At 51.3% G+C, this 27,714-nt stretch overlaps 2 protein-coding genes across 2 annotated transcripts in view; both read right to left on the bottom strand.

The window, feature by feature from the left end:
• Positions 1–4,708: 4,708 nt before the first annotated feature.
• Positions 4,709–27,714, bottom strand: part of LOC110293403 (bone morphogenetic protein 8A) — a 30,937-nt gene continuing 7,931 nt past the window's right edge. Inside the window, exons 2-7 of the mRNA XM_085838995.1 lie at positions 18,179–18,368; positions 17,627–17,775; positions 10,661–10,855; positions 10,170–10,249; positions 9,687–9,797; positions 4,709–7,162 (exon numbers count right to left, since the gene is read on the bottom strand). Of these exons, the coding sequence (XP_085695121.1) occupies positions 7,013–7,162; positions 9,687–9,797; positions 10,170–10,249; positions 10,661–10,855; positions 17,627–17,775; positions 18,179–18,368 (875 nt within the window). The 3' untranslated portion in view covers positions 4,709–7,012. The remainder of the gene's footprint in view (positions 7,163–9,686; positions 9,798–10,169; positions 10,250–10,660; positions 10,856–17,626; positions 17,776–18,178; positions 18,369–27,714) is intronic.
• On the bottom strand, positions 14,942–16,702 carry LOC147004217 (succinyl-CoA:3-ketoacid coenzyme A transferase 2A, mitochondrial-like). The gene has a single exon (XM_085838994.1). It carries the CDS (start codon positions 16,651–16,653, stop codon positions 15,091–15,093), a length of 1,563 nt encoding a protein of 520 aa, XP_085695120.1. The 5' UTR covers positions 16,654–16,702; the 3' UTR covers positions 14,942–15,090.

Raw genomic sequence — 27,714 nt, 5'->3', positions numbered from 1 at the left:
CCTTCCCACTTCCTGTTTAGTAGACACTACCACCTAGCCAGCCAGCATGCTGCCCAGGGTCCTGGGGCTCTTTCTTGGCATTCATCTGGACCCAGCTGGCTCTCCACCCTCCCACCCTTACCACACAATCCTCCAAGGTACTCTTTCTGTCTCCAATTAGGGCAGAATTGCATACAAGTGTGTGTGTGTGTGTGTGTGTGTGTGTGTGTAATGTGTCATGATGCCTATGTGGAGGTCAGAGCACAACTCTGGAGTTGGTTCTTTCCTGTCACCTTTATATGGGTGCCAGCATAGAACTCAGGTCGCCAGGCTTGTTCAGCAAGTGTTTTTATCCTCTGGGCCATCTGGCCAGACTTCCACATCTTAAATTCACTTTCTTTTGGTTGTTGAGACAGTCTTATGTAGCACAGGCTGGTTTCAAACTCACTATGTAGCTGAGAATGGTCTCATAGTCTGACACACACCCCCCACCCCCCCCCCAGCTTCCTGAGCCAGAGAAGCTGGTGTCTTGGGCAGCGTCTCTCACTGAACTGGAAGCTCAACGTTTCAGCCAGGCTGCCTGGGCAGCAAGCTCTTGGAGCCGCCCATCTCCCCGTCCCCCATTGCTGAGGCTACAGGCATGGGTGCTGGGCACTCAAACTCCAGTCCTCATGCTTGCAGTGAGAAAACCGCAGGCTCTCTACAATCATCACTGGGGCTACTCTTTCCCACTAGCTTATGAGTTTCCCCAGGGGTGGGACCTCGACAGGAGTTCTCATTACCACACAGCTAGTATTTTGCTAAATAAATGAGAAGAGAAGCCAGTGTTAAAAGATCAAAACAACCCTCATTAGCCTGGTTCACCCGTGAGGAAGGACCAGCTACCACATCTATGAGGCTAATGCACCTCAGAGGCTGAGCCAACCCTCAGCTGCTGTAGACAGTTTGCACTGACACACTTCAAGGGCTGGGAGCAGAGTACAGGGAGCCCATGCTCGTTTCCCCCAAGCCCCTCGAAGGCCAACTTGGCCCAGGCACCCATGGCTTCCAGTTCTTCCTGGCTTGGGTAAAGCAGGCCGGCTTGATGGTGGGCGCGGGTGTTTGGAACAGTCTGAAGTCTTGTAGCAGATGGAGGACGCCGTCTGCCCCTGCCCTAGCTGGAATCCTTGTGCAGGCTCTGGAGAAGGCACTCTGTGGTCAGGTTCCAGGTGGGAGGGGAGAGTCCCTGAGCCAGCTTTTCCTGTGTTCCTTCTCTGTCACCCCTGATCTCACTGCTCTGCCTGCAAAGGCCCAGAGCAGCTAGAATAAGAAGCAGAAGCAGATGGTTGTCGCTGCCTGGAGGGAGGACAGCGGAGGAGGCCGTGCTCTCTCTGTTCACCTCTGCTTTTGACCCTGCGAATTCAGGAGGAGGAGGAGATAGCATTTCCGTACCAGTGTAAAGCAAGCTCATATGGTCTGAACCCAACCCGGGCGTGGTGGCACATGCTTTTAATCCCAGCACTTGGGAGGCAGAGGCAGGCAGATTTCTGAGTTCGAGGCCACCCTGGTCTACAAAATGAGTTCCAGGACAGCCAGGGCTATACAGAGAAACCCTGTCTCCAAAAACCAAGAAAAAAAAAAGGTCTGAACCCTTCAGCTTGCTCAAGAACAGTTTCTCTGAAATGCTGCCTGGCCTGTCTTGCTCTGGACACTTTCTTAGGTGTGACAGGGGCCTGGGAACCAGCACAGGTGTCCCCTCCTTACCATGAGCAGCTGTGCCTAGCCACTGGCTCTCCCAGACATGGGCTGCTACAACCTGTTTTGGGCCATCTAGGGCTCCTGGACAGTTTCTGTTTTTTGTTTTTGATAAATAAACTTTGGTTTTTGTAGTGACCTTTAGCTAGGTCCCAGAGGTGGCAACTGGGACAGTCCTGTCCCTCCTGCTGCTGAGACCTTAGGGAGACAACCAAGAGTGCTCAGTGCAAGAAGGTTGAAATCAAAAGTGGGCAGGGGCTCTCGCACACTGGTGCTGTGTCTCATGGGTGACTATAGTCAGGCTCACAGTGAGTCCTCTTCTCCTTCACCCACGGACCTGCACCAGAATTCTTCACCACAGGGTCTCCAGGGCCCTTCTTTTGCCTTGAGGTTGGATTTTGGAGGTCATTAGAAATGGTGGTGGTATCTTAGGTGATGAGACTGTTTTTGAAAAGATGAACAAATCTTGGAACTGGAGAAACACACATAAGCCAGATTTGGTTCCCATGCTACCCCGCCCAAGTCCTGTCTGGAAATAGCCTAGGGTGGGCTGGCCTCACTCCCTACACCTGATTTTGGCCAACCATGCCCCTCATGGAATTTCAAGTGTGTAGAGGCTGAACCAGGAAACCCTGCTCCCACCTGCTGCAGTGCCCGTCTTGAAATCTAGAACCTGTGGGTGGGGCTACTGCTCTCAGGATGTGTTCTCACTTGGGGTCAGGCTCGGGATAAACCTGGAGGTGAGGAGAGTAACACACAGGGTTTCACTGTGTAACCTTGGCTGTTCTGGAACTCACTGTGTAGCTAACCTCAAACTCAGCAGACATCTTCTTGCCTCTGCCTCTTGAGTGCTGGGATTAAAGGTGTATGCCACCACCGCCTGGCTCAACCTGGATGCTTAAAACAGTGTCTCTCTTGTGGCTGGTCAGTTACAGTGGTCAGGACGGGCAGCTGTGGGTCCAGCTACTGTGGGCTCCTGTGAAGGTCAAGAGAGAGGATGAGAACAGAGGTCCCTGCCATGGCTGACTCCAGGGTGACATGTGGCCAGGTAAAGCAGGCTAGACCAAAGGCCCCCAGGAAAAAGGGTCATACAGCCCTGTAAAAAAAGAATGACAATGGACCTTGTCTCAGGGTCTCCCTAATTACCCTGGGGAAGTCAGACTAAGGACAGGGGTCCTTCAGTGACTTCTCCAAAGTTTTGCTGTGGCCTCTCTGTGATCCTTTTATTCTGAAGCCTCCTGAGCCTAAGAGGTGAGGCACCTGCCTTGCGTTGTCACCAGATGTCATCTGCAGAGTTCTACTGTAACTCTACTTGTCCCAGATGCTTGGGGGGAGGGGGTGGAGGTGGGAGCTGGCCTCAGAGTTCCTGGGCTTGTAGCCAACCTTGAGACCATGCCCAATGGGGCCAGGGCACCTGGGGCCCACTGAGGAGCCCACCTTGTGGAGAGGAGGCTGAAACCAAGGCAAAACTGCGGCTAGAATTTGTTTTCAAAATTCAAAAATATTTAATATCATAAAATTTCCAAGAGAAGAGAGCCTGGGTGTCAGCATTGTCTCAATATTTATTCTATTATATATTGAATAAATCAATTCGCCAGCAGTGTACAGTTCCACCCTAACTTTGTAAGCTACCCACAAATCCTGTGTGGACATGTGTATATGGGTGCCGTGAAGGGACTGGGAGGATTATCATCACTGGTTATCCAGTGGAATTATGGGATTTGTAGTCTATTCTGTTAAGTTTTACATTTTAAATGAACTAATTTTTTTTTTTTACATTATATGTAATGTTTTGTAAGTGAAGAATTTTTTTAAAGGCCAAATATCTGCTCAAGCTTTACCTCCTACTAAAAAAGAAACTGCGAGCCCCTTCACCTACATGGGGACACAGTGTGTACATGTCCACTAGCTAGATGCAGGAGGGCAGCAGGTTAGGGCCACACCTGCCATCTCTTCAGAGACCCCAGTGCTACAGTCTGGTCCTTTTTCTAGGCAGGCAAGGTGCAGGGCCATCCCTCACTCTGAGATATTTTGGGGGTAAACATAACTGTTGTCAATACAGCAGCAGCACGGTACATTCTGGGGGAAGGCCGACATTTCTAGAAGGGGGGGCCAGGGCCACACTGCCAAGTCCGTGTGAAATGAGATGCTATCTACTTCCCGAACCTTCACAGGCGGTCAGTGCTGAGGGTTCTGTGAACACAGCTGAGCCTTGGTGATGGCAGCTCTGCTCCACTCCAAACCTGTGCTCTCTGCCTCTCTTCATGTAAGCTATAAGGCGTTTCTCCAGTGGATCCCCCACTTTCCTGCATTTGGGCACCAGAATAGCACTGTACTCAGATGTGCAATGCTGCAGTTGTGATGTCATGAGGGTCGGTCCCCCACACAAAAGGGTCCCACAGTGCCTTTGTCTCCTGAGGTCCTTTCTTACTGCCCTCGACTTTGCTTCTAACATGTAACCTGAAGGGTCCGAGGTCTTTGAGACAATGCTGACACCCAGGTTTTCTTCTCTAAGACCTTTTCAGTTTATGACTGCCTGTCTGTCTGTCTGAGGCCTAGGAGGCTGTGACTGACAGGCATTCCATCTGCTATGGGATGAAGTCACACAGTCGCCCTGTGTTCCTACCCAGCATTACAGAGGCTAAATCTCCCAGAGCCTCCTCTGCCTCTCTGTCTCTCTGTCTCTCTGCCTCTCTCTCTCTCTCTCTCTCTCACACACACACACACACACACACACACACACACCCCTAAGATCAAACATTGAAAGCTCTATCTACTGCTTAGTTGTTGAGAGATTTGTTGGATAAGCTTGTGAGTCGTACAGCCTTGCCTTTGAGAGACAGCCAGGGAAGCAGGCAGTCAGGTCTCCTGGTGGGAAGAGCCTCTGGAACAACAACAAGAAGAAGAAGAACAACAACAACACCCACTGTTCCCAATGACAGATGTCCCCAGTAACCTGCATATTTGCTGCTTGGTCCCAGGCGTGGTGCTGGTGGCCTATGCCATGGAGGAGGTTTCTGGGCCTGGGGGACGCATTGTTGCATTGCTGAAGGAGAGCCTGGGGTCAGGTTGCTCTCTCTGCTTCTTTTCTTCTGTTTCCTGTCCACCGATAGACGAGTGGCTTCGTCCATCTTGCCCTTTGCCACCATGTGTTGCCTCACACCAGCCAAAAGCAGTGGGGCCACTTAACCGCAGACCCTTGAAACTGTCAGTCAAAATAAACTTTTTCCTGTGTCAAATGGATTGTCTCCGGTATTTTGTTACAATAACAGAAAGACAACTTCATGTTACAGATGGGGCATTTAGGCTTGGATAAGAATGGTAATTTGTCCAGACGTGTCCTGCCGTTCAGGCTAATCCCATTTGAGGCCCAAAGGGTTTTTTTGTTTTGTTTTGTTTTGTTTTGCTTTTAGGTTTACTTTTATTTTTATGCATTTGGGTATTTTGCTTGTATGCATGTCTGTGCACATACATGCAGGAGCCACTGGAAGCCAGAAGAGGGCACTGGATCCTCTGAAAATGGAGTTACAGACAGTTGTGAGCTGCCATGTGGTTGCTGGGAATCAAATCCCGGTCCTCTAGAAGAGCAGCCAGTGCTCTTTCCTGTTGAACCATCTCTCCAGCCCCTAGAAGCTTGAAGCTTTTGGGGAATTCACCATCTTCAAGATATTCTAGGCCCATTCTTTGTGGGCATGGAAGGGTCTCCTTCTCCTGCCTCACACAGGAAACCCTCCCAGGTCGTGGCGAGGTCGGCGTTGGGGGGTGCTGCTGTCCTGCAGCACGGCCCCAGCCTCACCCTGGATGTTACCCTTGCCCTCCCTGGGGCCCAACCAGGGGTAGAGAATATGAACTCCACAGAAGTGCATCCCTGGGCACCTGGGTGGGTCCACCTCCGCTGGGTGTGTCTCTGGCTGTGGATGAGTCCAGGATCTGCTCTTAATGACACAGTTTGGGCAGCTGGACTCTGTTCCCGCAGGTAAATTACAGGCTTAGCAAGTCAGAAATCAAATAAACGCTCCAGCTCCCAGAGGCTGCCCCAGGAGAGCAGTGGTTTCCGAGCCTCCCCACCCAACTCAGCCTAATTACCACCTGTCAGTCCCCTGGGACAGGGGCCTTTTCTTTGACTCACAGGTCCCAGAAACAGGATGGAGCTGCTGGGCCCCCAGGGTGACGCCAGCTTGGCGACCAACCTGTTCTCAGTTCCCAGACATAAGCAAACGCTGAGACTCCTCCCCTTTGCCCCACGCCTGGCTGGAGGGCTGTTACTGTGCCCTCGGTGGGATAGATGGCTCTTCTTAGAGAAGAAGGAAAGGCCCTTTCCTCTGAGCAGCTGGGTGGGCCGTCCACAGGTCTGTGCTGAGGTTGTATGTGGGAATCCTATCCAGGTGCATCGTGGGACATTTGGAGGAAGATCTCTGGTGCAGGCCATCAGCTAGTAGGAGAGGTGACACCTACCGTGTGCCAGCCTGAACCAGCCTCTTCAGTTGTGTTCTTGCTTCTGCTAAGGGCTCATTTTGTCTTGATGCCCAGCCCCAAACTGGTCAGCATGGCGGCAGTGGTAGAGGGAACTGGAAGCTCCCAGGGTCCTTTGCTTACAGGCAGAAAGGTCAGGCCCAGGACACATGTTGTGAAATGTCTCTCTCACCTTTACTGTAAACTAGCCAGATAGTTCTTTTTTTCTTTTCTTTTTTTCCTGCTCCCGAGACAGGCTCTTTCTATGTGGCCTTGAACTCACAGAGATTCTCCTGTCTCTGCCTCTTTAGTACTGGGATTAATGACACGCACCACTATACCTGGCTCTGATTCTTATTCTAACAAGCTAGCTCTGATTTCAAGGAGTACAGCGATGCACTGATCTAAGTATATGTGTCCCTTATACCTAAAAAGGTCCCAACCACCATAATGAATGGTGCAGAGAGCTCAGATCATCCAGTTTCAAATTCCAGGGCCTTCTTAGGCCATCCAGAGTTTGCCACTGTGGGCTAAGGATAGCCAGTCTTCTCATGTGGGCCTTCAGTGCTGACCCCAGACCTCTCAGTTAGCATAGCTCTGGCATGCTGTGTGCATTCAGTCTATGCTTGGGGTAGGGGGATGGAGAGGGCAGGGTGATAGCCCGCAAACCCCATGAAGGACAGAGGAACTGGGAAAGGACCAGAATTTTAGCAGGAAGTGGCCAGGGGAAGTGAGGGCCTCCCATTGCCCCTGTCTGCGCTATGATAACATAGAAGGGTTTCCTGCCTCTGGAGAGGGGCCTGGACAGATGGTAAAAGTTAGTAGAAGCAGGATGCTGGGCTGGGCCTCAGTGGCAGCCACAGGCCTTGACCACCATGTTGCGGTGTTTCCGCAAGATGACGTTGTTGCTGCTGTCGTAGTACAGCACAGAGGTGGCACTCAGTTTGGTGGGTGCACAGCATGCCTTGGGGACAACATCTGGCTTCATCAGGTGCACCTGGCAGGGAGGGAAGGAGGGGACACAAGCAAGGTTGTGAACCTGGTGTCCTCCTCAAAGAACTACCCAGCAAAGCCTCAGCTCTTGCTTGCCTCCTTTCCAGAAGGACTGAGTCGCTCACTAGCCCAACGTCATTCTCCACCTTGGGCTAGAGTAGGTCCCTCATTATAATTTGTCCTGCCTGGTGGGCTCAGAGCACAGGCCAGGCACACTAACACAAAAGGCTATGGGCATTCTCAGCTCCTGGTCCACTGTCATATCCAAGTCTGCCCAGACACAGGCAGTCCTGCTACTCTCCAGCCCTGGGTGCCCACGAGTGCCTCTTCTGGGCCCTCACTACCCCACACTGCCCTGTGCTCAACTACATTCCTAACAGGTATAGAGCAGTGTGTGTGTGTGTGTGTGTGTGTGTGTGTGTGTGTGTGGTGTGTGTGTGTGTGTGTGTGTGTGTGTGTGTGTGTGTGTGTGTGTGTTTAGCTGTCTAGAGCCTCCCCTTGGCTTCCCAAGTCCCAGGAGTGGGGTCTACAGGAAGCAGTCTGATGGGCACCCCCTCCCCACAGGCTTTCACAGCCCAGAAGCCCAGCTATAACTGGGCAAGTATGAGGCAGCAGCTTCACTGAGGCCATGGAGGGAGGAGAGCCCTCAGGGGCGACATATAGCCAGACTGGGACTGGGGGCAGCTGTTCCTCACCTCTCCATGTACAACGTCACATGACATAACTAGGAGATGTTAAGTGTGCCTGTGTCAGAGGAGGAAGCGTGGCTGAAATGGCTGGAATCTAGAAGAGGCCATTTCTGCGGTGGGACATTAGAGAGAGGGGTGTTGATACCATAGGACACCTCCTTCTTACACTTGTCACAGCCCTAGGCTTCGTCAGATGACAGTGTGGATAACAGTCTTTCATTCACTCAGCAGCCACAAAACTAACTCATAGTTTGCATGGGGCCATCTGTGTATTCTTGTTATTGTTGTGCTGTGTTGTGTTGTGTTGGTTTGGTTAGGTTTGATTTGGTTTGGTTTGGTTTGGTTTGGTTTGAGACAGGGTCTCAGTATGTAGCCTGGAACTTGCTATTTAGACCTGACTGGGGGCAGGGGTGGATTTCAAGGCAGGTTTCTCTGTGTAGCCCTGGCTGTCCTGGAACTCACTCTGTAAACCCTGCCTCTACCTCCTGAGTGCAAAGATTAAAGGCATGTGCTACCACTGCGCTGGCTGATTTTCTTCTTTCTATTGCTGTCCCGGATGCTCCTGATGCAGAAGTGCAAACCAGGCTCTCTCCATCACCAACGAACAGCTTTACCCTAGACCTTATGGTCCTCCTCTTGCTCACTGCTGCTTTACTTATGTGCTTAACACAGCCTCCCCAGGGGACAGAGGTTGTCCTGTCTGCTGCTGGGACAAGTCATGAGCTCTCACTTTAGCCAAGCCACTGCCATTGGGGCAACAGAGCACAGAGCAAAGTGGGGAGGGGACAAGACCCAGAGACTCAGGTGCACCATCATACCAGGGGTCTCCCTTACTTGGGGACTAATGACTGCATATCTCACTGTCACCCTGGGCTGCTCCTCCCAGGTGTCCAGCAAATGCCAATGGCCACAGTGAAAGGATTCCTTAGCGCCAGCTCAGAGCAGCTCTTTGAATTCACTGTGCTCACTCTGGGACATCACTTGGCACAGCCTCTTGCTAGATAAAGACAAAGCTGTGGAACCCCAGGACATCAGGGAAAAAAAGTTCTAGAAGGTTCCAATACCAGACTCAGCAAGCACAAACGCCTTTCAATACAGGCTGCAGTGTGACTTCGGCTAGAACCTGCTTCCTAAACTGAAAATGGCCTAGATTCTAAAGCTTACCAGTGCTACCCTAAGAGAACAGTCAGGAAAGAGGAGGGGTCAAAAACAGCAGCAAGGGTGGAGTTCTGGATAGACCTCAGTTGGCCGTGAGCCTGTTCAGGGTGCAGAAAGCCCCAGATTTGACCCACAACGTCACATAAACTGGGCATAATATTGCACATGAATAATCCCAGCACTCTGGACCAGAGGTGGGGGGAGCAGAAGTTCAAAGTCATCCTTAGTTACCTACTGAGTCCTAATCCAGCCTGGGATGTAAGGGGAAAGGTATTAGGAATGACCCAAGGCCCAGAACAGAGCCCAGGGAGGCCTACCTGCCAGGCAGGACGGATGAGCATACCAGGGAGGTCAGATCCACTGTGTCCATTTTATACTTGTCCACTGAGGTCACACAGGCCCCTGTGGGATGCCCGAGTGTTGTATGTGTGCCTCAGTGTGATCACAGGGGCTGTGGCATGTCAAACTGGGTCCTATCCAGGTCCACAGGCTTGCTGTTGTGCATGTGCAGTGCATGTGTGCGCTGCTGCTGTCTGCACATAGATGCCCACGCAGCAACAACTCTTACTGAGGTTCTGGAATCAAACTCTAGCTGAGCCTGCCTAGAAAGCCCCTCCTCCTGCTGTTCTTACCCCTCCTTGCCCCACTCCACCTGTCACAGCAGGCTACTGTGGTACTGACCAGAGATTGCAAGATGGCATGGTTGGTGGCATTCATACAGGAGTCCAGTGGGAAAGCACATTCCCCTTCACAGTAATAGGCGGAGTAGCCCTGGGGAGCGATGACCCAGTCCTGGGGATGGGAGAGAGGAGTCACATCAATGTCCTTCCAAGACCATTGTCACGGCTCCTGTCACAGGATGACCTGTGGCTGTGTACCCTCATCCCTCAGTGACCCTCTCCTCAGTAGGCAAAGCTGGACCCCAGCTCTCTTTACACCCTCGTCTCCTCCACAGGCTGCCCCTATGCCTCCTGCAGCAGCTGAGGCCCTGCCCACCCAGCCTCAGTTTCCTTGTTGGAGTACTGACGGCTTACTGGGCAGAGCCCACAGACCGCCTCCATTTTCATAACTTTGATGCACATTAAAGGCACAGTAGCTCCACCCCCGACCCCACTGGAGGCACCAAGGTCTGCAGGTAGCAGGCAGAGGAAAGGCAGAAATTACCAGCCAGCCAAGGTCTCGGAAGCTGACGTAGAGCTCATGCCTGCGGCAAACCTCTCTGCCGCGGGAACTGTGGCCATCATCTGCAGGGACGAGAAGGCACAGTCTATTCAGGGGTCCTGCCCTACAGAGTTGTCATGGGTACTCCCAGTGGTGATGTGACAGGAGGCACATTTACAATGAAGGACAAGAGCACTGGAATCACAAGGTCCACTTCTGGATCCCTGCTCGTGCCGTGACCCAGCTCAACAGTCCTTCTGTGGCTCCATCACCACAGGCTATGGCTATGTTCACCAAGATCTCTCACCTTGCTGCCTGGAGGGCCTCCAGATGTTCCAGAGAACACCCCAACAGGACCCCAGGGCACACTGCTTTCCTCTGCAGCCCTCTCCCCTAGCCAGGCACACCCCAAAGGTCAAGGGTCTCCAATCAGATCTACTGGAAGGCTACCACTTTGTAAAGAGACCTCCCAGGAGGCTCAACCCCACCCTCACCAAAGATCCCTGGGAGTTTGTTGGGGTGCGGAAGCTCGTTCGTTTTCTTTGGCTGCCTCCTCTTCAGTGGTCTCGCTGCCCGAGGGGCCCGCACAGGACTCTGGCTGGCCCTGAAGAAGGTTACCATGAAAGGCTGTCTGGAGCGTGGTGCTTGTCGTCCAAGCAGACCAGCCAGGCCAGGATCCATGCTGTGCCCTGGGAGACAGAGACAGAGACAACGGAAAGGGAAGTTCGGGGACTTGACTTGTGGATGGTAGCATGGCACCTATGAACCTGTTTCCTTGTCCGGAGACCAATCTAAGTACTCTGGCAAGCAGGTCTGATGTGTCGGGGCCAGGGACCTCTGTAGCCACAGGCATCCCTGCTAGTGATAACCTGATAGACTTGAGAAACATTTGACAGGAGTCAGGATTGCAAACAGTAATTTCCTCAATCAGTCTCACTATAACCCCATATATCTTTTTGGAGGTAGGAGATGGGGGGGGGCAGTTTCAAGACAGGGTTTTTCTGGGTAGCCTTGGCTGTCCTGGAACACACTTCATAGAGCAGGCTGGCCTTGAACTCACAGAGATCAACCTGACTCTGCCTCCTGACTGCTGGGATTAAAGGTGTTCACCACTGTCCGGTCCATATTTTATTCTTTATGGAACACAGGTCACAGTCACTCAGAGATGACCAGAGTTCACTACTGGTATGATGCTCAGGACTGGGGCTCCCTTGGTCCAGTGATCTAACACACACCCGGGCCCTATCAGTCTGTACTTCCTAGGGATTAGGTGTGGTTCATGACACACCAGGTCATGGCAGCTTCTACAAGGACAAACCTTGGGTTTATTCTCCCAGCATGGCAAGCTTGCTCATCCAAGGGTAGGGCATTCACTGCCTCTCAGATTCTTACAACCAAGGCCCCAGGCAGAACCAGGACAGAAGTCAGAGCAGTCACAAAGTCAAGGGTTCAGTTCACAGCCTGCTCATTCCAGTGCCAACTGTGTGCTCGCTAGGCCAGCCAAGGGCTTCAAAGAAAGGAGGGGGCTTCAGGGAGACAGACCAGAGTCCTGTCCACAGGAAGACTATGGAACGTATACAGGGGGATTTCACCCCAGATCCACTAAGGATAGCAGATGTCTCCACAGCACAGTAAGGCCAGGTGAGCAGCCTCCATCACCAGCTCTGGCTTTGGTGGTAGGCCCTGCCAGTGTCCCCTGTCCTCTCTTCCTTCCTTCCTTTCTTCCTTCCTTTCTTCCTTCCTTTCTTCCTTCCTTTCTTTCTTTCTTTCTTTCTTTCTTTCTTTCTTTCTTTTTTTAAGATTTATTTATTTTATGTATATGAGTACACACTGTAGCTGTACAGATGATTGTGAGCCTTCATCTGGTTGTTGGGAATTGCATTTAGGACTTCTGCTTGCTCTGGTCAACCCCGCTTGCTCAGTTCCTACTGGCTCTGGCCCAAAGATTTATTATTATAAATAAGCACACTGTAGCTGTCTTCAGATGCACCAGAACAGGGCGTCAGATCTCATTACGGGTGGTTGTGAGCCACCATGTAGTTGCTGGGATTTGAACTCAGGACCTTGGGAAGAGTAGTCAGTGCTCTTACCCGCTGAGCCATCTCTCCAGCCCCCCTCCGCCCCCGTCCTTTCTAAATGCAGAAGCACTCTATTACACTGGCGTGGTGGCCCATTCCAGCAAACCCAGAACTCTGCAGAGGAAGCAGGAGGAATACAAGGTCATTCTACTCTGCATACCGAATTTGAGGTCAGCCTGGTCTATATAAAAGCCTGTTTCAAAAAAAAAAAAAAAAAAAAAAAAGGTGTGGCACGGTTAAACATGCCTGGCTTCCAGACCAGCCATGGCTGTCTCCAAGAAAAAAAAAATCAACCTAACAAACAATTAAAACTTGAAAATACAAACCAAATCAACCAAAACAAAACCAGGCAAGCAGTGTAACAACAGAAGGATCAAACAAACAAACAAAAAACCTTCCATGCAAGAAGGAAGATTAGCCATAAATGTCCTTCCAACCTCCAGAACTCTCATCTCCCACCCTGGACTATTTCTGTCCTGTTGCTTTAAGTTACAAAAGTCCTCAGCACTGCAAACCTTTTCCATCCTTAGACTCGGTCTCCAGAATACCCACGGCACGCAGCAGCTCACTTCGATGTTCACCTCCCATCTGCAGTCAAGTTCCCTTCTGGTGTCATAACAGGACTCAGAACCATTGCCCTTCTGCCTGTGTGAGATTCCTCACACCAAAGCCTGCCTATGCTCACGTTATAGATCATTAACACAGCACGGTTGTTCAGCTGACCTGTTACAAGCACCAATGCGCACACACATGCATGTATGTGCACAGACACACATGTATCGGGACCCCACCGCCAGGACCGGATGAAGTGTATGAGAACCCAAAGGGCTGAGGCCACAGCTCAGTGGTAGAGCGCCTGCCTAGTGAGCATGAAGCATTGGGTACAATCCCCAACACAAAACCACAGTGAAACAAAACACACTCGCACGTGCATGCACACTTGTCTGTTTACATGAAGTGCATGTAAACATCAGTCTGTTTACTGAGGTCAAGGCAGTCCGCTCAGAGGTGAGCCCTTCACCAAGCTGGGCTCCATACCAGATGCTCACCAACCACATGAAGGAAAAATTCATCAATTCAACCTTTGACCTATGACGTCACCTGCCACCAACAAATGTGGAAGCTGTGAGACTCAATCCCAGGAATGTGGCCGAGAGCTGTGGGGCAGGGGTTGGGGAGCTGCATGGGAAGGATGGGGTGCAGAGTGAGGATGGTGGGGAGCAGGGGCTGTGAGGAGCCAGAGTCTCAGGCACAGAGGGAGTGCTGGGGAGGTCACAGGGCCACACACTGGGAGGACAGAGCAGCTGAGAAATCTTCAAAACAGGGCCTTGAAAGCCACAGTATCAGACCCTACAAATGACCCAAGGGGCAGCCTTGGGCCCAGGGCAGGCCTTGTGTCCCAGTTACTTACTGAGAAGTCCCAGAGCCATGGCTGCTGGGGGACACAGAAGCCATCAGTGCTCCAGACTCAGTTGCATGTTTGTCTTTTGGGTAACTGGTCTCCCAGGCTCTTCTGGACATACACAGAGCAGCTTCAGAGCAGCCCTGGGCTGAACTCCTCAAAGCCAGAGTGGGGAGCCGCTGTGTGGGGGGTGGGGGTGGGATAGGGGGGTGGGGTAGGGACCTTTGGAGGCTCTCAAAGTAAGGTGGGCTGGACATGGGCTGCACTCATGGGCTGTCCATGGGTGCAGCTAAGCCAAGGTTCCCATTTTACAGGTTCATAGATTAAGACCCACTGAATATCCACTCCTCAGTGCCTGGAGCAAGTAGCTGCAGACAGCGACTCCTACCCTGCCCAGCACAAGGCAGAGGCTCGAGGGAGGCTGGGACAGAAGCTGGGAGGGAGGGACTGAGGCTGCTCCTTTCAATGTTTTGTTTCTGAGAGTCCTGGAGAAGCTGCTCCTTGGCCAGGCAGGAGTGCACCGGCCCTAGCAGCTCTGCTCCTTGTCTCCCATCATTAGATTGGACGCTAACATAGGCAACAGGCTGTCCAGCTCTGGATACAAACACATGAGGGGGTGGTGAATACTTTGCCAGGGCGAGAGCACACACACACACTTCTCACTTTAGTTTCGAGCTCACAGATTCAGAATGACAGATCCCAGAACTGCCACACTGGGGTCAGGTAGTCAGGCCAACGGGACTGACTTCCGGGACAGAATGTCACTGAGCTGCAGGCAACAGTGACACTGCACTTCACCAGGGAAGAATCTATCCATGGCATTGGTTAGATTCGACTCCACCTGTGCTGAGTCCAGCTTCTTCCTTTACACACACTGGGACTGTTAGTGCACAGTGGGTCTTCCAGGTGGTGTACCAGCACCAAGCATCTTCCTGAAGTCTGATTCCCACAGGAAACACAAGAGCTCCCAGGAGGAAGTTGGGTGCAGGCAGGATTCAGGGAAACGAAATTAAGAACAGAAACGAGGACCCAAGAAGACAATGCAGAGGGACAAGATGGAGGACTCCTCCTCCCGATCAGGGACCCAGAGTTCTGCGATTCGTGGCTGCAGTGAAGTGGTACCAGGTGCACTCTGGGTAGGATGCCTTCCTGTCCCATAGTTTCCTCCATGTTTCCTGACTCAGTTTATGGGGGCAGCACTGGTGTTGAGACCTCTGCAGCCTGGTATGTGAATGTCACAGAAAATGGGAGAGGGGGACCAGTGTTCTCAATGGTTAGGGACAGGACACACAGGCTCAGGTTAGGGTTTTTAATTAAGGTCACATGGCTCTCGATAAACACCATCTAGCAGCAAGAAGCCGGAGGAGCCAGTGCGGCACAGTGGTCAGGTGCTGCTAAGGATGGCCAGTTGTCACTAACTGGCAAATCAGCCCTGGAGGGCTCCTCAAGCATCAAGTTTAATCTGCTGCATGGGCTTGAGGTTGGGGGACACGACAAATGAACAGGCTGTGGTGGCCTTGATGTCATCGACAGAAGAGCCCTCCCACAGCTCCACCAGCGTCAGCCCCTTTGTGTGGTTCACTTCAAACACCGCCTTCTCAGTGATGATGAGGTCCACGCAGCGCTTGCCGGTCAACGGCATGGTGCATTTCTTCAAGATTTTAGGCTGCTTTGTCTTGGTGCAGTGTTCCATGGTGACCACCACTCTGGTCTGTTTACTAGACACCAAGTCCATGGCCCCGCCCATACCCTTCACCTTCTTGCCTGGCACCATCCAGTTGGCCAGGTCACCGTACTGAGAAACTTGCATGGCCCCAAGCATGGTCAGTTGGAGGTGTCCGCCACGGATCATGGCAAAAGAGTCATCGCTGGCGAAGAAACAGCCTCCGGGAACCACCGTCACCGTCTGCTTGCCTGCGTTGATGATGTCGGCATCTACCTCATTTTTCAAAGGGAACGGGCCCAAGCCCAAGATCCCGTTTTCACTGTGCAGGTAGACGGTCATCTTGGGGCTGATGTAGTTGCTCGCCAAGACAGGGATCCCGATGCCCAGATTGGCATACATGCCGTCCTGGAACTCCAGAGCTGCGCGCTTGATGATGCGCGTCCTGGAAGGGTCGTTGTCTTTGCTCCCGGGTGCGGGCTTGCTGTCACGTGTGGTTAGGCGCTCGATGCGCTTCTCGAACTTCGGCCCCTTGATCACGCGGTCCACATAGATGTTGGGGACGTGGATGTCTTCTGGGGCGAAGGTACCCACGTCCACGATCTCCTCCACTTCCACCACCGAGATGTCCGCGGCCTTGCACATGGGCACATTGAAGTTGCGCGCGCTGCCCCTGAAGATCACGTTGCCCGAGCGGTCGGCCTTCCAGCCCTTGATCAGTGCGAAGTCAGCGCGGATAGCGTGTTCTAGCAGGTAGAAGCGGCCCTGGAACTCGCGTACTTCTCGGGGCTCACTTAGAGTAATCAGGTGGCCATCGGGCGCGTACCGGATTGGAGAGCCCCCTTCCTGCACCAGTGTTCCATAGCCTGTGGGCGTGTAGAAGGCGGGCACGCCAGTGCCACCCGCGCGGATGCGCTCCGCCAGAGTTCCCTGCGGCGTCATCTCCAATTCCAGCTCACCCGCCAGGTAGAGCTTCTCGCAGAGCGCGTTCTCCCCCAGGTAGGAGCACACCACACGCCTGACCTGCTTGGAGGCCAGCAAGATGCCCAGGCCGAAGTCGTCCACGCCCACGTTGCTGCTGACGATCTTCAGGTCCTTCACGCCCTTGGTCTTCAGCGCACAGATCAGGTTCTCGGGGATGCCGCAGAGCCCGAAGCCCCCGAGCATGACGGTCGACCCGTCCTTGACGCCCTCCAACGCCTTCACCGGGTCCGTGTAGAAATGGACACTCCCGCTGCGGTCCGAAACATAGCGGCGGATAAGGCGGTGGGGCAGCGCGGGTCGTGGGCGGAGAGCAGAGACCCCACGTGGGAGCGCCCAGGCCAGAAGCCTCAGCGCCGCCATCGTCCACGGCCACCGGGCTCCCAGCTCCGGGACAGGACGGAGAGAGAAAGGCCAGGTGCACCTTGGCAGAGCAGGGCACATTACCTTTGCGCTGCGTCATAGAGCAGGGAGGTGGACACTGCCAGGGATGGCCGTGGGTCTCATTCAGCTGAGGACACCCTTGGCCATCCCTGCTGCCCGGTCTGTCTCTCAAGAGCCTGGGACAGACACTCCAAACCCCTGTTTGGGACTCCGTTGTACTCAAGAGAGCTCCCCCCAGGGCAGAGGTGGGGGTGGGGCAGAGCCAGGTTAGGATTCCCCTCCTGGAGGGAGGGGCTGAAGTTAGCCGGTCTTTTAAAGCCATAGTCCCATCTGTCACTCCCTGCTATTAAATTCTAAACTCTCCTAGCGCTGTGCCACGTTTCCCTAACTCAGAGTAACCCCTGCCTGCCATCTCCCTTTCCAAGCTATCCTCCAGCCTTTTGCTGGACTCCAGAGAGACTGTTCCTGCCCTGTTGTCATTTCTGTCCTCCCTGCCTGACATAAAGGAAATGTCCCAGTAAACCCCCGTGAGTGAAGTAGAAACATCTGTATCTGAGGAAACAGGCTTCCGTGCTGAATTACTACTCTGCAGAGCTGCAATAGCTCAGGCTCAGAGCTCAGAAAACTTGGGGCGCAGATCCCCCCACCCCTCCTTCCTAGTACAGAACCTTTCAGAGTGGAGGCTTGCTGCCCAGAGAGAAGGACCCTTTCCCGGATGGGATCCTGGCTCTCAGGAGTTCAGTTGCTCTGTATGAGGGACCAGAAGGCATTCCTGGCTAGGGCCTCCCCATGTCCAGGACCTCACCGTTCTGCCCAAATCCTCAATAAAGGCTAAACATCTCCCTCCCAACACCCCCACAGTGAGAGGGCTCTGTGTACTAGCCCAGTGGCCTCTGCTGGAACCACCTCCCAAGACCCCCAGGCAGCTCCCTGCTAAGTCCTGGAGCCTCACCATCTGTGGTTTCCACATAGAGGCGGAGTCCCAGGTCCTTGTGATGGTTCAGCAGCCATCGGTCACTGGCTGCTGTGATGTCCAGCACCAGCCAGCCCTCGTCCCCAGATCGAAGCGTCTGAAGATCCAAAAAGAACAAGTCAGACTCCCTGTGGACATGAAAGGACAATTAACCAAGGGCCGAGGGAGGTTGGCACAGCTGCTTGTATCTTGTGCCTGCCTGGGGACCACTCTCAGAGCCTCTTCCCTGCTTGGCTCTGGGCTGGTCTCTTTGGTACCACATTTCCCTGATAATCAACCCTTGACATTTTAGAGTCCATGTGCTGATGGGGACACTGGCTCAGTGGCTCATGGCTCAGTGCTGTGGCCTAGTGAGGGCCCCACAGCTAGAGTGACAGGGCAGGAGTTCCAGGCCAAACCCCTTTCTCATGTCTGAGGCCCCTCTCCCAGGAGGCTTCCCTTTTCTTTCTTGGAAATGCACACCCTGGACAGGACCCCTCCAGAGACCATGAGGCTATGAGGTGGGGTGGGCACTGGGCAGAGGGACAGTACCTGTTGGAGTGCTCTTGGACCACTTCGAACATGCTGATGTGGAGGGTTGTGTTGAGTGGATGGGTGCTGGGCTCTTTGTAGATCCGGAACTCAGCAGCTGTGACAGCCTCCCCAGCAGGGATCTGGGTTAGGTCAAAGTGGAATTCCTTCCAGTGTGGCTCCTGGTAGTCCAGGGTACGGTCTCGCTCCACTGGAAGACAAAGTGGGAATGGGGTCATCACCAGGAGCCTGGATGGCTTGTGCTCAGAGTAGGACCCCAGGCAGCCTGGGTGGGGCCCATGCTTGCTCTACACACAGGCTTGTGGTCTGCCCTGGGTGCTCACCAGGTTGCAGGACTTGGGGCAGTGGGAAGCTGAGGATGTGCTCAGCAGGCCCCTGGACCCACAGACAGTCACAGTGCTGCCTCTCATAGCCCCCAGGCTGGCGGCAAGATGGACATTGGTACAAGGTAGAGAAACAGCTCCATTCCAGGGAGAAGCCCTGTGGACTGGGATGTAATTGGCTGAGCTTCAGTGGGACAGAGGACTCCCAGAGCCTGCCTTTGTCTGACAGCTGAGCCTGGCTGGCAGGGCTGTGCTTCAGTGTCCTTCAGTGTTCTGGGTAAGGCTGTGCAGACTGCAGGTCACATCACAAGGTCAGCAGAAGAAGGGCCCCAGTGCCAGCAACCAGAGGAAGTGAAGGAGACAGGTGGAAAGCAAGAGGAAAAGGTGACATCTTAAGTGATGGGAAAGAAAATGTCTTGGCATGGGGCTGGAGAGATGGCTCAGCAGGTAAGAACACAGACTGCTCTTTCGAAGGTCCTGACTTCAAATCCCAGCAACCACATGGTGGCTCACAACCATCTGTAATGGGATTTGATGCCCTCTTCTCTTGTGTCTGAACACACACTTATCTATAATAAGTGCAACAGTGCACTTATCTATAATAATAAATAAATCTTTGGACCTGAGCGAGCAGGGTTGACTGGAGTGAGCAGAGGTCCGAAATCCAATTCCCAACAACCACATGAAGGCTCACAACCATCTGTACAGCTACAGTGTACTCATATACATTAAAAAAAAAAGTGTCTTGGCAGTGGCCAGGCCTACTCTAGGCACAGGGGAGTTGTCTGTAGACCCAGACTGTGGGGTGTAGCAGTGGCTTTGGCTGGGATCCAGGGCTGGAAGCAAGGCTGTGCCAGTGGGAGCCATGTAGTCTAAGGTACTCCCTTCAGAACCTGCTCGAGATAAGGATAGGGGCAGTCTAGGGCAGTCCAGGGTGATAGCTGATGAGAAGTTTGGGCTGGAAGCTGACCTTGTCCCTCTACAGCAAAGCCCAAGGTTTTAGAATAAAACCTGTGCCCAGCTGCATGGATGTGCCAGGGTTCGGTATATTTAGGGTCACCTCAGTTCAGCCTCTTGTCACTTTCAAATGCCAAAAATCTGTGTTTCCGGAAAGAAGGGGTGGGGAGCCGCCTAGCACCTTCCCCAAAAACCAACAGAGATTTTAATTATATATTTTAGTCTTTAAAAAAAAATCCTCTCTGTGGCTATGGGCTCAGTGACAACAAGCCAGGTTTTAAAAAAGCACCAGGCTAAGCAGTTGTCAGGAGCATTTCCTGTCCTCTCGCTAGAGTTCTGTCCCAGTGATGGATGGAATACAGATGTCCTGGGCAGAGCTAAGGGGCAGCCACATCTGGGCAGAAGCAGGTGGAAAGAGGGGAAGGAGTGCACAGTGTGAACCACAGCAGCAGAAGATGCCAGGCACATAGCACACGCCCACCTGAAAGTCAAGAGATGTAACTCTAGGCAGGTGTTCTGTCCCTCCCTTGTAGGATGACAGCATTGGGAGTAGCTGCATTCTGAAGCTTGATTTAGTGATTTTTCCTGCCGTGCATATCTACCCTCATGTGTTCTTTCTACCTATGTACTTACACACCCACAATATTGGTGACAATTTCAGTGGGTTCAGGAGCTGTCCAGGCACCTCTGCTACACAACTGTGCACCAGGCCCTGATGTCCAGAATAGAGCCGGTCCTTTGGGCCTAACTTCCTCCCCATGTGTTTCAGGGCCCAGTGGGGCATACAAGTGTATCTTGGGAGTTTTATCTGACGATTGACCCTGAGCTCTGTGGTCACCCTCCCTTAATTATATGTGTGAACCTACATAGGGTGTCTTGAACCAGCCACCACTTCCAGACTTTTGTGCTATGGGTCTGTGAAGGCAAGAGCCAGCATAGGAAACTATCTTGGTTGTTCCAGACAAGCAGTAGATCTGAGTAGATTTTAGGACAATGGATGTGACTTTGATCTGAAGTGGATCAAAAGTCCTGGGATGTCACAAGGAAACAGCCTGTTGCTGAAAAGGTGGCTCAAGGGATCACCCTGTTTCTTTGCAGAATGGTGGGTCTGCTCTGTACCCACTGGGGTTGGGAAAGCTGCTGGGGGGGGCACTGCAGAACATTTCCTGGGGCTTGGTCTTCCCTGTGAGACTTCTTGAACAGCTTGCTGTCTCTGCTCTGGTAAAAGTAGCTCTGAGAAATGTCACCCATGAGGAGCCTGTGTGTGCCTGAAATGCAAAGCCACAGAACAGCAGGCAGGCAGACACATTCAACTCTCTCTCTCTCTCTCTCTCTCTCTCTCTCTCTCTCTCTCTCTCTCTCTCTCTCTCTCTCCTTCCTTCCTTCCTTCCTTCCTTCCTTCCTTCCTTCCTTCCTTCCTTCCTTCCTTCCTTCCTTTTTTTTTTTTTCCGAGACAGGGTTTCTCTGTATAGCCCTGGCTGTCCTGGAACTCACTTTGCAGACCAGGCTGGACTCAAACTCAGAAATCCGCCTGCCTCTGCCCCCCCCCCCCCCCCCAAGTGCTGGGATTAAAGGAGTGCGCCACCACTGCCCAGCCCTTCCTTCCTTCCTTCCTTCCTTCCTTCCTTCCTTCCTTCCTTCCTTCCTTTCTCTTCTTTCTCTCTCTTTCCTTCTTTCTTTTCTCTCCTTTCTTTCTTTCTTTCTTTCTTTCTTTCTTTCTTTCTTTCTTTCTTTCTTTCTTTCTTTCATTCTTTCTTTCATTCTTTCTCTTCTTTCTTTCTTTTCTCTTCTTTCTTTCTTTCTTTCTTTCTTTCTTTTTTTCTTTCTTTCTTTCTCTCTTTCTTTTTCTTTCTGAGACAGGGTCTTGCTGTGTAGCCCAGGCTGGCCTTGACCTCACAGAGATGCTCCTGTCTCTGCCACCAAGTGCTGGGATTAAAGGCGTGAACCACACCTCCCAGCTTAATTTTATTTTTCTAAACAAAACTATAGAACAGGAAACCGTATCATGAAAATAAATCAGCTCAAAGGCATATGGAAGGTTTCATGGCTGCCTGCTTTCATCGGATCTTAGGCCTGGGATCAGTGTCCATGGCTATGAACTGAGCCTTCACTGTGGTGTCAAAAGAGCACCATAAAAAGCATTTCCTTTTCCACGCATACCCAGCCCTCACCTTCCCATAAACTAGGGTCTGGAATCTCCCAAAGATGCCGAGACTCCAAGAGGCAGCCCCTCAACAGTGTGCCGGCTGGGACAGAGCACCATATAGCATTTTGACTTTTATATGCGTGTGGGCACGGGATCCGGGAATCCTAGCTCCCAACGTGGCTCCTCCCATCACATCCGCCCGACACCATGTGCTCGTGAAATCAACGGTAAAAAAGTGAGGTGGGATTAACCAAAACTGCTGTGCTTCCCAGCCCCTGGGTGTAGAAAGGGCATGTCGTGGAGATGTGGTTGGGTTTTCCCAGGAAAATCCTGTTGCTGGCTGTGATGCTGGCTAAGTGTGGTCCTGGGTAGATGCAGATAGACTGGGGGCACCCTGCTGATTTCCTGGATGCTGTCTTGCTTCCTGACCATCTGAGATACGGCCTGCCAGGAATTCTCGGAGTGACTCCAGGAGGAGGTCGATGTTTGGAACAAGGTCTCCAAGTAGAACATCTCTTCCTTTGCAATTAATAATGGGTAGTGGGGGGGCAGAATTTCATTTTGGGGTACGTGGGAGAAGGTGCTTGATGTCTTTCTTCTCCCAATTCTGACAGCTTCATAAACTCCTTCCATTTTGCTGGCAACATGGCTGAGGTTCAAAGCATTTGCTACTCTGGGAGAGGACCCAGTTTGAGCTCCCATCACTCAGTTGTCAGCTCAAAACCACCTGTAACTTCAGTTAAAATGGATATGATACCCTCTTCTGACCAGAGAGCTTCCACACACGATACACATATATGCACTCAGGCACATACATAAAATAATCATTTGTTTTTTAAATCCTTCAATTTCTGCATTCATTTCTCTAGTGGCATCCACAAAAATTACCCACTTCACTTATTCAACACATTTTCAAATTTCATTCATTCACTCGTGTGTGTGTGTGTGTGTGTGTGTGTGTGTGTGTGATTCTTTTATGGGCTGGTCTGTCACAGGCACTTTCCCATACAGTATAGGTTGCTATAACAATGTCCTGAATTTGCAGGATTGCCCTCCCCTCTCCAGTAGCAAAGACCAAAATCAACTCCAGATATTGTCCAAGGCCCCTAAAGAGGCCAAACGAACCGTGGTTATAAACCACTTCCTTTGAATAGTTCCAGAACTCTCTTTGGTCTTGCTGGTTAGGATGTGGAATCCTTTTAGTGGGTATCTAGTAACAGTGAAGACGAATTAGAAAGTCTTTGAGTTCCAAATTTAACTTCCAAGAAAATGTCCCAAAGACAGTCACAGGAATATACAAAGAGTTGTGTCCAGGGCTGTTGCAGCACAGCAGACCAGAAACAACCCAAACAGCAACAGGAGACAAGCTGTGAACTGCGTAGTCCTCTCAGGGGGATGCCACACAGCTGGAAGAGTCCCTTAAGATACCATTAGTTGGGCTGGAGAGCTCACTGACTGCTCTTCCAAAGGTCTTGAGTTCAAGTCCCAGCAACCACATGGTGGCTCACAACTATCTGTAATGGGATCCGATGCCCTCTTCTGGTGTGTCTGAAGACAGCTACAGTATACTCAGATATAATAATAAATAAATCCGGAGCAAGTGGGGCGGACCCCAGCGAGCAACCTTCATTCGCAACAACCACATGATGGCTCACAACCATCAGTACAGCCAGTGTACCCATATTAAAAAAAAAGAAAAAAGATACCATTAGTCTGTAGTTGGCCATGACATGAGAAAGAGCAAGGCAGTGTAGATACTATTTGGTTTCTCTAATATAAACAGTATGCACACATACATGTTAGGCACATATGTGGTTGTGTGTGCATGTGTGTGCACATGTGTGATGTATGCATGTGAAGGTATGTGTGTGTCTGCCCGTGTGCACACATGAGGAAATCAGAGTGGGATGGCCAATGTCTTATATTGCTCTCTACCTTATGTGCTGGAGACAAGGACTCTCACTGAACAGGAAGCTTCCCAGACAGCGAGGCTAGCTGGCCCAGGAAGCTGTAGGGATCTGTCTGTCCCCACCTCTCAGTGTCCCCACCATACACAGCTGTGGTCAGCTTTTAACATGGGCAGAAGGGATTCAAACTTAGGTCCTCATGGGCAGAGCAAATGGTCTTATCCACCGAGTTAACGTCCCAGTATATTTTAAATAGGGAGCCAAGCCACAAGTGAAAAACAAAAACAAAACAAAACTGTGAGTGCTGAAAGGGAACAGAGACAGAATCCAGGGGCTGGGAAAGGAAATCAGACCAATCGCAGGGCTCCATTATACATTTTGTAGAGATTTTTACAGAATATAAAAGAAAAACCAATTCAGATACAAGTGTAAAGAGTAAACGTAGCAAAACCCAAAGCATAGCATGTGAACCAACTGTATATTGAGTTGGTGGCTGGTGGCTTAGCTACAATAAGGGTGTGTGTGTGTGATTTTAAACTAGAACAATTTGACTATTCATTTTTAAAAATCCATATGAGTACAATGTAGCTGTTTTCAGACACACCAGAAGAAAGCATCAGATCTCATTACAGATAGTTGTGAGCCACCACGTGGTTGCTGGGACTTGAACTCAGGACCTCTGGAAGAGCAGTCAGTGCTCTTACCCGCTGAGCCACCTCTCCAGCCCAACTATACAACTATGTACTCTTAGGGAAGGAGCTCAAGAACAAAATACAGGGCTGGAGAAGCAGCGGGGAGGTTTCATTCCAGAAGCCACATTAAAAAACAAAACCAAGCCAGGCACAGTGAGAAAGCCTAGTCACCTCAGCACTGCGGGGGGCGGGGAGGGGTGAGGTGTGTGTGTGTGTGTGTGTGTGTGTGTACACGGGGGTGGGGGGGTGACAGGCGGATCTCCCTAGCTTCATCGGAGAGTTCCCAGCTAGAGAGAGGCTCTGTCTCTAAAACACAATGTGTAGAGCTTCCGAGGAGCAACACCTAAAGTTGTCTCCTGATCTCTAAACACACACACACACACACCATCACACATACACACACATTACACTACACATACACACAACATTACACCACACAAACACACCACACTCATACCAGAGTATCACATGCACACACACATTACACCACACAAACACACCAAACACATACCAGAGTATCACACACACACACACACACACCATCACAATACACACACATTACACCACACAAACACACCACACTCATACCAGAGTATCACACACACACACACACACACTACTACATCCACACCACTACATCCACACCACTACACATACACACAACTTTACACCACACAAACACCACTGAAAAGGTCAGTTTAGGAACTTTGGGAAGGTCATGAAACACTCGCCCCTCCGGAAGGGAGAGGCTAATTAACATTCCTCAGAGCACAGGGCGGGAACCGACCTGGGGGTAGGGACACATTCTGAAGGATGGACTGTTGCCCACCTTCAGACAAGGGAAGTCCTTGTCATCTCATTCCCTAAAGACCACTCAGTTTAAAGGGTGCACTGTTCCACCAATTATATTGTGCCTAGTTGCTGATGCTCTATTCTGCCCCTGGAAACCATTTAAAAACTCGCCCGAACAGGTGCAAGGGGTCACTGCCTCTTCTTCGGGTCTGGGACGGAACAATAAATTCCTCCTGCTTTTTGCATTGTTCCCAACTCCACGTGGTTCACTCAGGGGATCCCCGGTAAGCTAAGGCACATCCTGGAGTCTTACACCACACCATCACACACACACACACATTCTACTACACCACACACAAGATACATACACCACACACACTCACAATACTACACCACACAAGCACACACATCATACTACACCACACACAAATACACACCACACTACATCACACAAACACACCACACACACTACACACAGATCAAAACACCGCATAGGTTAACACACAGAGCACATAAGCAGCCCCAGACATTGCTTGCCTTTCATAGCATCTATGCTGGGCACCGCTGACATTTGGGCTGGGCATTCTTTGCTGTAAACATCATTCTCAGTATCTCTAGGCTTTTGAGCAGTGCCCCTGGCCTCCTCCCTAACTGCAATGACAATGGCTAGATATTGCCTAAGATCCTCCGGGAGGTGAAATTGCTGCTGCTGAGAATCACTGTCTACAGATGAGCTTCGCTGCCCATGTGCTATTTTAAAACCTGTGAACCAAGACTGTTGATGTCTTGGAATTCTCCACAAGCCTAATGACCACAGTTTGAACCCAGAACCCACAATGGAAGAAGAGAACCATCTACCAAAAGTTGTCCTCTGACCTCTCTGCATGTGCACTGTGGCAAGTGCTTACCTGGACTCATGTACACGTAAAAATATTTTTAATTTTAAAAATAAAATTTGAACTTGAAAAATTAAAAATATTTTTTTAAAATTACACCTATGAGTCTGTGTGGGAGTAAGTGCACATGAGCGCAGGTACCAGTGGATGCCACAAGAGGGCATATGATCCTCTGGAGCTGGGCAGTTGTGATCCACCCAGCCGAAGTACTGGGAGTAGAACTCAGGTCTTCTACATGAGAAGCACAAGCTCTTAACAGCTGAGCCATCCCTCCAGCCCCCATAATAAATAAAAATTTTAAATGAAAACAAAACAAAATAACAGCAACAACAAAACAGCATTCAGCGAGATAAAGGAAGAGCTGCCCTGACAGAGAAATCCTAAAAACCACAGTGCCTGTGCTGTGTGTGTGAACCCTAAAGAAGTTGGCATGGCTGGAATCCAGTGGTACACAAGAAGACCGCAGAGCAGCCGGAAAAGCCAGGCTGTTCACAGGACACTCTGTTTCTTACCTCAAATAACTCAGCCCAGCGATCCCAGACACCCTGTACCCTAGACAGAATTCTATTCAGGTCAATTGTTGCTGATTCTATGACAGTCTGAGGCACTCAGAGGCAAGCATGCTAGCCTTTGGGGAGTGATGTTTGTCTAGAGTTTCCAGCAATGGGGTCTGGGGAGAGGCTCTGTGTACAATCCCTTATACCACAAACACTGAGACTGGAGCACAGATCCCCACAATCCACATGACAGCCAGGTAGCCTCTATGGCTTCTTGCAATCCCAGCACTCATGAGACAGAGAAAGGATGCTCAGAGCAAGGTGGCTTGCTAGACAAGCTGGAACTGGCAAGCTCGGGGCCCTGGGAGAGACACTGTTAATACACAAGGTAGAGAGTGATCGAAGAAGGTACTGATGTCAACTTCAGATCTACACATGTTACACACACACGGAGAGAGAGAGAGAGAGAGAAAGAGAGAGAGAGAGAGAGAGAGAGAGAGAGAGAGAGAGAGAGAGAGAGAGAGAGAGAGAGAGAGAGAGAGAGAGAAATGGAGTTTACAGCAAGGAGACAGGGGGCAGGGGCAGACATTCTGCCCTCAGCAAAGCTGTAAATGGGGAAGCAGAGTTTGCCATCCAAACTGCCTGAGGCTTTGAAAGAACAATCCTAGAACCCTTGGCCTCCTCCTCCAGCCCCTGATAAAACCAGCTCCAGATGCCATGATTTTGGAAAAGGCCCCACTGTGGGCAGGAGGTGGCTTCCCTGACCACACCAGTGTCCACATCCTGCCAGTCTACATCTCAGGCTCTCAGGCACTGTGCCCATCCATCCAGACTAGGCCTCCACATGCCAAACCCTGTGTTGGTCAGCAAGACACTCACAAAATGTTGGCCTTTGGGTTTTTTTTTTGTTTGTTTTTTTTGGTTTTTTTTTCTCCTAGACAAAGTTAGATTCACCCAGACAACCTAAATCTGTCCTGCCTTTGACCAGAAGAAATACTTCAAAAGCTGCTCTCCTCCTCTTCGTAGAGTGGCTGGCAGGACAGTAAGATCTTCAAACTATCAGCCCCTCAGGGCTCATGTCCCCCACCCTAAGCTATCCGAGCCTTTTGCCCGAGACCCTCCCCACATGCCTGCCCCCTCTCAGGCTTATGTTTTCCTAGGTTCTCTCCTGCTTGACACATTTTCTTTTGCTCAGTCCAGCTGAAGAGCCTCCCCCTCACACACCAGGCTGTGGGTCTGTCCTCTTCCCTTGTGTCATCAGTGGGTTCTGTCCCCGACTGAGGTGCCCGTCTAGATGGTAGCTCTTTAGGGCAGTGGCTGAACATG

Source organism: Mus caroli, unplaced genomic scaffold, assembly GCF_978045245.1.
Source record: "Mus caroli unplaced genomic scaffold, Mus_caroli_1 scaffold_6, whole genome shotgun sequence".
In the NCBI taxonomy this organism is placed as follows: Eukaryota; Metazoa; Chordata; class Mammalia; order Rodentia; family Muridae; genus Mus; species Mus caroli.
The sequence above is the reverse complement of the archived record's forward strand: the minus strand, read 5'-3'. Positions and strand labels throughout refer to the sequence as shown.